The sequence below is a fragment of the Kryptolebias marmoratus genome, linkage group LG15 (assembly GCF_001649575.2).
Source record: "Kryptolebias marmoratus isolate JLee-2015 linkage group LG15, ASM164957v2, whole genome shotgun sequence".
Classification (NCBI taxonomy): Eukaryota; Metazoa; Chordata; class Actinopteri; order Cyprinodontiformes; family Rivulidae; genus Kryptolebias; species Kryptolebias marmoratus.
Window position 1 is genome coordinate 29,083,901 of NC_051444.1, and position 14,294 is coordinate 29,098,194.

The 14,294-nt window shown below is 36.6% G+C and overlaps 1 protein-coding gene across 2 annotated transcripts in view; it reads left to right on the top strand.

Annotated features, from left to right (window-relative positions):
- serinc4 (serine incorporator 4) overlaps positions 1 to 14,294 on the top strand; it is a 40,815-nt gene that overhangs the window by 19,688 nt on the left and 6,833 nt on the right. For both annotated transcript variants that reach the window (XM_017435007.2, XM_017435006.3), the window contains exons 2-8: positions 904 to 1,071; positions 4,223 to 4,401; positions 5,568 to 5,647; positions 6,009 to 6,102; positions 9,119 to 9,330; positions 10,423 to 10,518; positions 13,537 to 13,663. In XM_017435007.2, coding sequence (XP_017290496.1) covers positions 904 to 1,071; positions 4,223 to 4,401; positions 5,568 to 5,647; positions 6,009 to 6,102; positions 9,119 to 9,330; positions 10,423 to 10,518; positions 13,537 to 13,663 — 956 coding nt within the window. The remainder of the gene's footprint in view (positions 1 to 903; positions 1,072 to 4,222; positions 4,402 to 5,567; positions 5,648 to 6,008; positions 6,103 to 9,118; positions 9,331 to 10,422; positions 10,519 to 13,536; positions 13,664 to 14,294) is intronic.

Below are 14,294 nucleotides of genomic sequence, written 5' to 3' on the forward strand. Positions count from 1 at the left end.
GTGAGCTACGTGTCACGTGCGTGACTTTGTTTACATTAATTCTCGACCTGCGCGGAGCGCGAGGAGACATATCCACTTTGTTTACTGCCACTGGCAGTCATCCAGGAATTCACAGAACCATAGTTACAGAGTAACTTCCGTTTTGCCTTGCCTTGTCCCGCCTTTGTTATTGCCTGGATTTTTGTTATAGTTAGTTTTGCTGCCACGTCAGCTTTTTGTTTTCTTCTTTTGTTATATAAATAAATCAGTTTTTGTTTCTAAGATGAGTCTGCGGATTGGGTTCGCCACGCACCACATTCTGACAGATATATAATCCCTGCAGCAGTTACTCCAGATCTACTCCAGGACAAAACTACATAAATAAATAAAATCCCATTTTGGCAAGAACCATTTTCAGACCACAAAAAAAATGAATGCAGTCTGTGGGAACTGCACAGAATGACATTTTGTGGTTGTGTTTTGCTCTTTAAAGCTCCTGTATAAAACAATATCATTAAAAAAAGTCCCAGAAAAAAAGGCTTTAAAGATTTCTAATTCTGTCAGTAATTTAAAAATGAGAAAAATATGCTTACATTTGAAAAAAGATAATTTGGATTAGATTTCAGTTTGACTTTGGCTAAAAAAAGCTATTGACAAAGTTTTTTTTTTTTTTTTTTTTTGATTAGCCAGTTGGGTTTGTTGAAGGGTTAAAGTTAGGATAAAGAAGCAGGTTTGGTTTTTGGAAAAGAGTTAGGTGTTCAAGTACATTGGTCAGTTTGCTTGTTTATGTCAGATTATCAATCTGTTTCAAGCATTTCAAGACAAGCTTTAAAATTAGTATTTCAGTCTTGGAAGCTTTTACTTTTCTTTGCATCATTTAGCGTTGTGTATTGATGCTGACTCCCTCTCTCCTCTCCTCCTCAGTTATGTTGCTGCTGTGGACCGGCTCCATGCTCGCTCTGCTGTGCCTTCTGCCCTCCGGTCAAATCGTCCACCAGCACACGGGTCATGTACACCCTCTTCCACATCATGAGCTGTGCTGTCTCCTGCCTCATGCTGTCCCGCACTGTCTCTGAGCTCGTCAGGGAAAATGTGAGCACATTATATTTGTCAACCTCCACTGAATGGCAGATGATAATGTTTTTGCTTGTCTGTGTGTCTCATCAAAATACAGTTTTAGTCTAAAGCTCTGGCATGAAAGGCAGTGGGTGATATGCATTTAAGGAAGGCTGGAGCTTTATATATTACTGTCAAGGCCAGCTTCATGTGATAAATCACTTACATTATAGTGCAAAATCCTGATTCAGATAAATCATCTAGAGCATCTTATTTAAGCTTTGAAGAATAGAAGAAAATAGAAACATCATTTATACATAAAGTTTTTAATATGATCCCAAAGTGATAACATGCCAATTTGCCAACAGATGTTAGTTCTTAACAAGATCTTATTTACATATTAAGTAGCATGTGCTTGTTTATGTTGTAAACTGAATAATGCAGCACCTTGTAGCCCAAGTGAAGTTTCTCTATTGGACAACATAATGTATTTTATTTTATATTATCTTATATTAGTGCATTAAAAAATGTTATAATCTAATGAGGTTGACTGGTGGACATTTGTTTGGTTTGAAAAAGACAGGAGGTGAAATTAGCACCTCAACAATTAAATAAAATATTTCCCTCTCTTTGGAAAAAAGGTCTGCTTACAGATAAAACTGCAAAACGTTCAACAATTGCTGGTGACAGGAGAAAGGCAGAAGAAATTTCATAGAACTTCTATATACTTTCCTTCAAAAGAGACACATTTTCCTGTAATCTTTTAAAGTAGTATTGATCCATGGATCTCCAGGCTTGTTTGATGTGAGTGCGTTTGCTGCTAAATGTAAAAGCAAAGAGAATGAAGCAGTTAGACTACTGTCAAAAGTAAATACCTGTGATCACGCAGGGTGACAGAGCGCCATAAGGACAGAGCATGGACACATGCAACTTTTGTAGCATTTGCCTAATCAGTTGTATTTCTCAGAAAAAACCCATTCTCCAGTCTACTTCAATTTAGATTGTTTTAAAAGCCTATCTGTGTACTTCACAACTGCTGACCTGTTTTTAATCGCTTGTTCACACATTTTAGCCATTTAAGATCAGCTTACCACCAACTGCTTTTACACTCTGACAGCCACAGCTTTACTGCTTTCATAACACATGAGGACATTTTTCAGTTCACACAAGCTCTTTCTGGACTTGTTTCAGCACCAGTTGCTTTCCAAAAACTGATGCACACAATTGTGAAAGTAGCACCAGTAGTACAGAACTATTTGGATGATATTATAATGGTATGACATCCAGTACTAACCAGGAAGTCAGAACATCATGGCAGACTGACTCTCACATGTTCCCCTGAGCACCACTCCTACAGCTGTATATTCTGAGCAGGACGTGATCTCAGAGAGAGCAGAAATCTCTCTTCTTCCTGACTGCATTCTCACTTGCTGATTTTAAAGCTGAGTGTGACGACTGTGCTGAACTTACTGAGACAAATCATGGACTTGAGGTAGGCTAAGGTGAAGAAGCCCCTTCCAGAGGAAGTCAAATCTTACTTATCTGAACTTTCTACTTAGACATCATGAAAAGGAAAATGTCTTGTTTGCAAGCCTCTAGGAAAAAAGTTTGTGCATCTGGCTCGTGAAGGACACCAGGGTGTGGTTTGTACTAATCAACCCCTCAGAGAATTTTACTGGTGGCCACATAAGAATGATTTGGTCTCACACAGTCCTGTTATCATGCACTATCTGTCAGGCATGTGACAAAAACTCTAGTGTTTCACCAGCCTCATTACAACTGGTCAAGTTTAGCAGAGAGTTCATTTCAACACATTGCTGTCGACATTCTGGGTCCACTTGAACATGGAGCTTACAATTGCAGGTTTGCCATCACCTTTGTCGATTAATTCAGTAAATGGCCTGAAGTAGCATTTACTCTTTTTTTTTTTGCACGTGAAGAAAACCCTTGCACCATCACAACTGAGAACAGTTTACATCCTCTATTTTTTCTGACTTCATGAACGTGAACATGCTATTCAGTGCATCAGAACAAGTGTATACCATCCTCAGGCAAATGGATGTGCTAAAAAACTCCATCCAGACAGCACAAGCTACTGCAGTTACTGAAATGCTTGAGAGCTACAGGGCTTCACCTCGTGCCACAACTGGTGAATCCCCCTTCCAGCTCCTCAGAGGAAGACTAACGAGGACAAAGTTGTACATCCTGCCTCCACCTAAGGACAATGGACAGTACAACCATGTTAGAGAAAAAGTATGTCTACAACAAGCCGAAAGTGGACTTCACACAAATAAAAAAAGAGAAGCCAAAGCCACCAAAGTCATTGTTGGATCTAAGGTTAGAGTGCAGAAACATTTTCATTTACACATTTACATGTTTCCCAGTACACTGATTCTTTGTAAATACAGTAGTAAAGGTTATTTGTCCTCATCGACAAGAAAAGATGGAATGCAGCCTGATTTTTGCTTTGCTGACACAGCAGAGGAGCCCCTCAGTTCAAAATAGACACCACAACAATCTGATCTGCAAAGGGAAAGATAAGCACCAACCTGGGCAAAAGACTATGTGATGAAATAAGTTGGTTTACTAACCTTTCTACAAAATGTGCTACTTTTGCTTAAAATGAATAAGGTTGTTTGTTTGGGTAACAGGGAAGATGTAGTTTTCTTAGGTTTACACAGGGAAAACATTTATGTTCTGTTTTGTTGTTTTCATGACTTCTTATCACTGGCGGGTGCTGCTGTGACAGCATAGGGCAGAAGAGACTGAGTAGAAGACAAACAGGCGATATGGGACAACGTTGTGTTCTACAATGGTGTCTTGCATAATGGCACAGTTACTGTTATAAAGTTTGTAAGTTTAACAGTCTATTTCAATACAATCACCACAACATAACACCAGTTGTAAAAGCAAGTAGCAATTATTATAATAAAATATATAGATATATAATGATATAATACAATAACATATTAATTACCATGCAGTAAAAGAAAATAAGAGAAAAGCTAAAGGATCCCAAAGACAGAAAAGAGCTGCGATTGTTATCCTAAAATAATAAGATTATTGATGAAGCGGAGAAGTTTAAGATTATTATCTTTTCTAAATTTCTGCACATTTCTGCCTCAGACTTCTGAATCTCCATAGAAATGCTGATACTGTGGTGAATCAGTATGGCTGTGTGTTTCAGGTGCCATTCTTCAACATGGTGTGTGACCAGGCGCACGGTGGGGGCCACTGTGAGATGCTGGTAGGCTACTCGGCTGTCTACAGAGTCTGCTTCGGCACTTCCTGTTTCTACTTGATGATGGCGATCTTCCTCATCGACGTCAAGTCCAGTCAGGACTTCAGAGCACTCATACACAATGGGTCAGTCGCATTTAGACCAGGAGCAAGTTTCTATGTCACAAGTTTAACTCTTCATTGCTTACTTATGTTAGCTAAATATCACTTTCAAACACCAAAACAATCAAAATTTGAGAAAAGATTGAACATATTTTCCTTACTATATAAAATTACATTTATCTTATTTAGCTACATCAGATTGCTAAAGACAGTCCTAATCCTTTCTTTAAATACTTCCTTTCACTCTGTAAAGAGAAGGTTCATCCCAGCTCACCTGACCGGGTCCGAGAGTCTATTTAAAGCTCTTTGTTGTTGCACTTTCCATTGCTGCACAGTTGATTAGTGCTGTGACGCACCTCGGATTAGGATCGGACAGACTGCTTCACTGCTCCTGTCTGGATTAAGACTCTCATTGGTGCCTCGGTAAAAAGGAGAGTCTGCAAAGGTTGCAGTTGATTGTGGTTTATGAAGTGGCCAGTGAGTGACCCGGTGACCAGCTGAAACCCTCACAAGACCATACACAGACACGTTAGGCTCAGATTTACACTGTAGCTGCTTCGAATAGGACAACTTTCCTTTCCAAACCCCCCAGCAACTATCCTTAGTTCGTAGATGTTTACAGACTGTTGTTAAAAGAAGAGGGGATGCTTCACAATGGAAAACATGGCCCTGTCTCATCTTATTTGAGATGTACTGCTGCCATAAAATTCAAAATGATCCTATTTTTGAGCTATTTTTGTTTCTTAATTTCAACATTTTAACATTTGATATGTTTACTGTGTTTGATCGTAAATAAATATGGTTTTATAAGGTTTGCACAACAGCAACAACTACATAAATATATTTGGATATCCTCCAAAAAGTGAACAAGTGGGGATACTTTCAAGCCAAACTTGTTCTTTCATCAATACACTACATCTAAATAGTTATCTGTTTGTTTCCACAGGAAATTTGTCAATTTATAATAAGAATATGGTTTATAATAAAATACTGATTTAAAATCTTCCCTAACTATCTGTACAGTTCCATAAGGAGCTTTCAATGTTTGTGTTTTATATGACAGAAAAGTTTTGACAATAATTACTTTTTAAACACTTTCTAATTGAAAACATTTTGAATTAACTAAACTTACCCTGGTATCTTTCTTACTAACAGAAAGCTGTTCTTTAATTTATTTTTTTCTCCTGTAGCTTCTGGTTTTTGAAGTTGATCACTCTGCTTGGGATGTGTACTGCTGCCTTCTTCATCCCAACAGAGTCCTTTCTGCATGGTGAGCTGCTTTTTGTCTGTAAACACCTGAAAATAATAGTAATAAAAACACACTGAGAACAAACATATTGGTAGGATCTAGATGCACTTCATTCTAAATGCATGTAGAGGGCAGCAGCGATCTGCTCCTGAAAAGTGCCCTCACACCAACCTGCTGCAGACAAATGGATCACCAGAGCATCAGTCTCAGCAGTCTCAGCAGCGTGGTTTCACTTTGTGTGGGAACAGTAAATGTGGCCGCATTACAAGCCTGATATCAGATTTATGATCAAGTTGTCTTCTTGTTGTTTTCGTCTCTTGTTCGTCTCGACCTCAGTCCCTCTTTCTGAAAATAAACAACAGTTTTTGTTTTGTTCTCTCAGCTTGGCATTATGTTGGTGTGGTGGGAGGATTTGCCTTCATCCTCATCCAACTCATCCTCATCACAGCTTTTGCACACACTTGGAACAAGAACTGGTGAGTCACAAGGTTAAATAAGTAAACATAATTTATACTTTGAAAGTGTGATATTAAAACACGCTGGGTGTAAAGTATGTTATCAAAAGTTTAGTTTGACCATTTTGAAGAGGGTTTCTGTATAAAAAAACAAACAAACAAAAGAACCCTAATATCTTACCTGTAGTAGATAGCTTCTTGAATGTTATTCTGAATGCAACCAAAGTGGATTGCTATTGTCTGTTTATGTGAGCCCTGTTTCAGAAACCTTTAAACAGGTGTTAGTTTCTCATTTCTTACATGTAATTCTATAGACAATTACCAGCACAGAAAGCACCATCAGCAGCAGCTAAATTGAGCTCTCTGAAGCATCCAGGGTTCACATCAGATAGGAATTTCTTAATATTTCTGCTGAAATACCCGTGAAATGTGAATGTAATCTGGTGTAAAGGTTTAAGTATTAGTTCTTGCATAAACCACTATGAAAGTTCAGAGATTGAAGTTGTTTTAAGGTGGCAGAAACCATTTTGGTTATGATGGCATCCCAACTAACCATCAGAATTAAAATATTTCTCCAAACTCAGGCTTTTCAAGAAGCTTTCTAGAACAGGTAAGATATTAATTGTTCATTACTTGTATACACAAACCTATGTTAAAATGTGCAAACTATTTCTTTAACAGCATGACTTCAAACATAGTGATTTTTTTTCTTTGTGTGTTTCAAAGCCAGCTCCATAAATTTTTTTTTTGTCTTTTATTTTTTATTTTTTGACTAATGGGTGGAAAAACCTTCCCAGTCTGAGCACAACCAACACCTCTGTGATGAGCTGAAAGGGGAAATACTTTAACACAACATCGTTGTTGGACCTTACAGATGTTGTTTCCTGATATCAGGGTCAACATCTGGTGGAATACTAAAACCAGAAAATGAGAGGCTCCCAAAACGGATGATGTTCTCCATGTGTTTTAGAGGTTCTTTAAATCATAATTTGACGTTAAGCCTCAGCATGAAAAAATACATTTCTACTGCAAATTTGTAAACTCTTATAGTAAATTGTTCTAAAAGAGCTGTGAAATATACTAAATTTGACTGTCATGAGTTGTACACTGGCTAGGATCTGAGGCAGATTAAGTAATAAATTGCTGTCAATTGATCAAATTACCAATTTGTAAATTCTAATAAATCTTTTAGAAACTGCAGATTAACTGTCCTCCAAGCAGAAAAGATTTTTTGCAGCAAAATGTTATTCACATTTGTTGTTTCAGGTCTTGTTTCTAATCCTACACTGTTAATAACTAAATATCTTATTTTTGTACTTTCCCATTTTTTTCTTTTCCGTTGTTGGTAAAACACATTTTAGAGAAGCTCTGCCATGACCTGGAAAGGAAAAAGGGGGGTTAAAGACAATGGGTGGATTGACGTTTTTAGAGCAACTGTTCCTCCAAGACAAACTGTCTTTATATATGTGTTTACAGTGAATAAAGGTGTATTCACTGCAGCTGGATCAACATCTGGAGATATGGTGATGATGGATTCATCTGATCTGTTGAACTCTTTAACATCTGTTCAGACAGAAGAGCAAACATCAAGGAGCTGCTTGTTTCTTTCATCTCTTGTTGGATTTATTTTAGTTAAGACCTTAATTTGTTTTCTTGATGATACTTCTTGTTGTCTGTGTCCACAGCACGTTGTTATTTGAAGGGATTGTTTTTGTTTGCTTGTTTTGTTTTGGAAGGTTGTGTTGAGCATATTTATCTCTGGTAGACAGTAGTCAGACTAAAATATCCCTTTTAAATGAACACTATATTAAAGCAATAGTTCAGATATTTTAGTGCCACTCCAACCATGCTAAGTAAATCTGCCTTTGATCATAATTGTGCAAACTAAGCATCTGTTTGTGTTTGCCTGCTTATGTGTGATAAAACAAATGTATTTTAATACACATAATTTTTAAATTTTCTTTTGAAATTATTCAAAAGGAAATATTTAATGTGGTGGACAAGTGGTTAGAGCTGTCGCCTCACAGTGAGAATGTCATAAGTTCCCCTCCTGGCCTTTCTGGGTGGAGTTTGCATGTTCTCTCTGTGCATGCGTGGGTTTTCTCTGGGTACTCCTGTTTTTTCCCACAGACCAAAAACATACATGTTAGGTTAACTGGTAACTCTAAATTGTCCCCAGGTGTGAGTGAGAGTGTGAATGTGTGTTTGTGTCTGTGTGGTCCTGTGGGCATACCTCATCTGTCACACAATGACACCAGCTCAACCCAAAAAGGATGGATGTTTAATGTAGCAGTTAACCAATGCACATTCATTTTGTATAACAATATAAAAAAAAATCATAATGATTTGAACAAATTTATTCTAGTGTTACTGGTTTCGTCAAAATCAGATTTTTTTTGGTCAGTTAGTTTGTGGGTAGATCTCAAATTGTTTGAATGTGCAAATCCTAAGTCAGAACAAACAAGAGTGATTGTCATTCATGAAAATGTTTTAATAAAGTTCAAACTGGATTTCCAGCAGGTTTTTATGTACTGTTTGTACAAATTTATTTTAAAATTTACAATATAATATTGGTATTTCAGCAAAATATACTTTGACCTTTGTACTTGAATTTCTTTTTACTTTTATACTTTATATTTTTCATCTTTTACATGTTGATATTTGTAATGGCATAGGTAAGTTACAGAAAAAAACAGGCTTTGACTTTTTACAATGCTTTACATCTAACAGAATGCAAATAATCTGCAAAAAGTTACATTATTAAAAATAATCCAGTAGTGCTATGAACATTTTAATATGAGCTTGTCTTTGGAAAGCAGTAAATGCTCCTCAACCACTGTAACAATGTGGCTATGGTTAGGGCACAGACACTGATTCCTGTCAACAGGTTTTAGTATCAAACAGCAACAGAAACAGGATTTCTCTTCCAGATAAAAATCATTTTAAATTTTAGGATCTACAGAGTTTCTCTTCCTGTAGATTTTAGATTGGAAGCATGTGACGTGAGGACCGTCTGTGTGTCCTCCCCACCCCTCAGGTTGACAGGAGCAGCAGAAAACAAACGCTGGTACCTGGCGGTGACGTGTGCCACCCTCTTCTTCTACACCATCGCCACCATGGCCTTCACCTTCATGTACAAATATTACACACACCCCATTGCCTGCCACTTCAACAAGGTCCTGCTGTGGATCAACCTGGGACTCTGCGGCCTCATGTCCTTCATCGCTGTCACGCCGTGCGTCAAGCAGAGTGAGTGAACGATAACAAAACATCCGCCGGTTAAAAGCAGTGCCGCTGCAGAAAATACATAAGCTTAGAAAATTTCTTAAGAGCCAGTGCATCTACTGCCAGATATTTCAGCATATTTATCAATGTTGTTTTCTAAATCTCACAAATAATTTGAGATTTACTTTTATAATAATCTAAGACAATAAGATGCCAACATTTGATGTATAAATGAGTGTAAAGAGAACCAAGGTGAAAAAAAACGTTAAAGCTGCTGTCAGTGGCTCATTATGGTCACCATGGTGACAACACACCTGTGTCTTTAAAATTAATGGGAGGCAGACAGGAATGCAGACGAAAAAGTAAGCCTCAAAAAACAAGTCACTGTGTGAAAACTGTAACTCATACTGAAATTAATCCTAAACTGTAAGTGGCAGAAATGTGTGGTTGTCCCACAAGTCAGCTTGTCATGTTCATGAATTATTACAGAGAAGTATTTACAATAATTTCTGTGGGAGATAGCTGACAAGACCCTTCTCTTGCAGTTTTGTAAAAAAAAAAAAAAAATGAATAGCCTATAGTTTCAATATAGTTCTTATAGTTCCATAGCTCTTAACTGTTTGGAAAAGAAATTGGAAAGTATATATAGCCCAAATGTTGGAAAGCTGAAGAGCTCCAGAGAGGGTTGGGGTTTCTTACTTGTTTAGCCAAAATCCAATTTTTGTGAATACATAAATGTTTAACATTTAGAAAATTTTGACCATACAATGTACTGCTACCAAATGTTACAGCACACTATTCTTGTTTGAGCTACATGTTTTGATCAATTTTATGTTTTTCCAAAGCTACAGGAAGTGTAGCAAATCAAACATTGTGACAGAAATGGAAAATAAAAACAAAAGAAATGATGATGCTATAATGCTAGTGCATTGGCAATCTTAATAAAGTTTTTTTTTTAAATAAAAAAAAAAACAATAGCTGATCACTGTGTTTATGTATTATGACTGAGACAAACAAAATGAACCTTTTTAAAGTACACCCTCAGTATTTTGCTTGCCTAGAGAATGTGTGTATTGGAGGTGATTGTCCTGACTTTGATTCTCTCTGTCTCTGCAGAGCAGCCTCGGTCTGGGCTCCTTCAGGCCTCCATCATCAGCTGCTACGTTATGTACTTGACTTTCTCTGCGCTGTCCAGCCGTCCACCAGAGAAAGGTACGTTAACAAACCAGAAATATGCTCATGAACGTCTTCTGCTCCAATAAGAAACTATATGTCAGTGAGAGTTACCACTGGAACAAAAACACTGAAGTTTTTTTTTTTTTCATGAAAAAAAAGAAAAAAAACAAGCATAAGGAAAATATTTACACAGCCTGTGCTTTCTGTGCCAAAATGTTCCTAATACCACCATTTTATTTGTTTAAATAATTAATTGTTAGCTTAGTAGGAAACAAGATAGTTAGTTAGTTTTAGTCTCTGGCTACATTCATTCTTCTCTGCTTCTGACCTTATTTTCAGAGTCCTGACACAAATACTCACAAAGTGATGAAAGATGTCAAGGAAGAGAGTTTCTGAAGTAGTTCTGACAAAATAGACCTGACACTATAGAGTTAGTTGAGATGTTTAAGGGAACTTTCCTGCAGTATTGACCAACAATGATACAAAGTGAGTTTTATGGACATTCTGGTGTTTTAAAGTGTGATTTGCTGGTGAACAATTTCAAGAGGCTTGTGGCTTTGGTACTTCATGGTGTTTACAATTTTTTATACAATTAAATGCTTTTTGTCAAACTTTCTTTTTTTGGTAACTTAAATGAAGTATTCATTTGTAACATTTTGGTACTGGACCTTTATTGGAAATTTATTTTTCTATCAGTATTACTTTTCAAATACAAAAGAGACATATTAGTGACACAAGATATTAAAAGCTAATGGTTAGTGTTATAAAACATAATTTGTTTCCTTAAGATGGAAAACTAGTTTTTGAGGCTTTTACAAAGCAAAAGTTTTGTCCCATCTTCAAAAGACATAAATGTGGTATAAATAAAACTTCCTACTGAAATACGCAACTTTAAATGTTATACTTTAGTTACCAAATCCAGTTAAAACCTGTATCAGTTTGTGCAAGTACAACAATTTTTGTTTCATATCTACACATGAGGTTTGAAACCCAGTTAAACTTTTATTAGGAACAAACAACAAATCATCTACAGAGGCACACCTCAATCTTTTGTTTTCACTACATCCCTAATAACTCACCTGCTGGTTTCAGGTAAGACAGAGGGCCCCGTGTGACTGAAGCATTAGTTCATCAGCTTGTCAGCTCCCCCCATCTTATCCAGACTTTAAATCTTCATCACACAAGTAAACACACACAGATAACCCGAGCTAAGATGTGCTCCAACATGCTGGGCTGGTGGCATGTCGGTGGTGAGAGCAGAAGGACAGATATTTGGTTTTACATTCTTTTTGAAGCCACTGACAACATAATAGCAGAGGGAAACAGCCTGGCAGCATCATTACACGTTCTCATATAGCTTGTCATACTGAACAGGAAAGAACTGAGCTGTTTTCAGACCTCCTGCTGCGCTGTCAGACAGGTTTAAGACACAAACAGAGGGGAAAATGGCCAACAAAGTCTTTTAAATGGAACTGACAAAGGTGCACTTTGTCATGCTGTTTCTTGGTCTTTTTTTTAAGTTTTCCTTTAGTTTATTTTCTAATAATGCCAAATTTAGTTTTTAGTTTTCAGAACTGTTTGATCCAGATTTGTTTGAAGTTAAAAGAAAAACCCAAAAAACTAAAAATATGACAACAAGGACGCTAAAATCCTTTGCCACAACCAGGTCGAATTTGATCTTAACCTGTCTTGGCTGAGGCAGACATGTCTCTTTAAAGGATTTACAGGCTGATACTGATGGCATCCCTAGAGTATCAGGTTAAACTAACCAAAATAACTCCCAGAATCCTTTAATCAGTAAAATGTTTTTCTTTTTCTTTTGAACAAACTAATGCACCACCGTTTGGATCCTCGTAACTTGAAATTAAACAGAACAACATTACAACCACCAACAGACTGATGAAAACCTTTGTTCTGAGATGCAAATACTTAACATGAATGTGAAATGGCAGGTAAACTAAATTTGGACTTCATACAACCCTCCTGTAGCATTATCTAGATTTTGATCTCATACTTGTTCTTAGGATGATGTTTTTTTAAATAAATGGTAAGACTGTTGAACTCTTTACAACAAACAGTCAAACTTTAGAGGAGGAAGACAGAGAAGGAATCTACGCTGCATAACAACTAATAAAAAATAGTATTTTGAAAGTATTCTGAACGAAGTAATATGAAAGTAGACTGAAGACATACTTAAAAATTCATTTTCATGATGTTATCTCCAGATAGTGACCTATTTGTCTTGTTTTTGAGTTAATGCTTGTTATGCTGTTTTTTATGACCATGATGAAAAAATATTCAGTAAACAAGTCCAGCCCATTTCAAAGTTTAAAAACCAACAAAATCAAACATGTTGTGCAGCTTTTATCACATTCATAAAAGCTGTAATTTGTGAAAGTATTTATTTTTGTGTAATTCTTACTTGCTTTTTCCCCACTGACACATACTTTTGGTGTGTGAGTGTGTGCACAGGAGGTGTGTGAGTCAGGGGGGGACATTGTAGCAACTTGTTGAGAAAATATGCATAGATACCTTTTCACCGCAAAGCTGCTCACAAAAATGCACACACACAATATTACAAGCGAGCTCTGTAGAATCTCCTTTTCACCTGCTGCTGATGAGTCCAGTACTGTGTGTGTGCAAGACTCAAAAAGATATGAACAGCTTAAGAAGATGGTCACTGTCCCTTCATGATCTTTGACAGTAGATCTTTGACTCTAGATGCCTTGAAGCTTGAAAAATTCAAGCTTCAATGCAGAACTTCAGGAAGGGCATCAGGTGTAAAATGACTCCCAAATCGTTCTTGCAAGTTTGTTCGCCCCATCACATCAAATTTCTCAGGCTCAATAAAATATAATCCTGATTAGAAATTTTATTTGTTTGTTCAAAAAAATTTGTTAAAATAATGATTTTATGTCAAAACCACCTCCTGCTAGTCTCACTTACTGAACAAACAGTAAATTTAAGACTAATTAAAACAAAGGATAACACTTTTCTTTATGAAAACTTCAGTGTAACGCATTCAGATGTTTTTTTTTCTTTCTTGTGTGTCAGTGATGTATCAGGGCATGAACATGACTGTTTGTTACCCAAATGTGGGACAAGATGGGATCCAGAACGAAGGCAACGCTGTCGCCATCATTGGGGCTGCCATCATGTACTGCTGTGTCCTCTTTGCATGGTGAGAATATACAAAAGAAGACGTATCTAAAGTTCATAAATATCAAAACTGAGACACACAGATACACATTTGTCAAAAAAATCTAGTTTGGAAGTTTTCCAGTTTAAAATTAAGGGCTGTATTTACAAAATCACATTTGGATCATTATTGTTTATATAATCTGCTTATATGTGTTTTATCTGTTATCATGTATTGTTTAATATATTTAGTTAAAACAACTATTTTTGTAGGCTTGTAGTGAGATCATGTGTGAGAAAAAGAAGACATCTGAGATGTCAATCCAGTCACACCACCCCTATCTGAAAAAAGATATCAGAAAAAATATAGAAAAAGTGATGGATTTCTTGTCATGGGAGAAAAAGAATTGTGCAGGAGCGGGGGATGTGGACCCAGCCTCAGACAAGGTCTTTGGTAGGTAGGTAGGTAGGTACATTTATTTATACAGCACTTTTCAGCACAAGGCAACTCAAAGTGCTTTACAACACAAGAACAAAATTACAGACAAAGTTACAGAACATGATAATGAACAAAATTACAGACAGGTACAAGATACAATGATAACTAATTGTCTAAATAAGCTAAGCTAAAGCAACAGATCTAAGCATGACTAAATGTACAGAACTAAACTAAG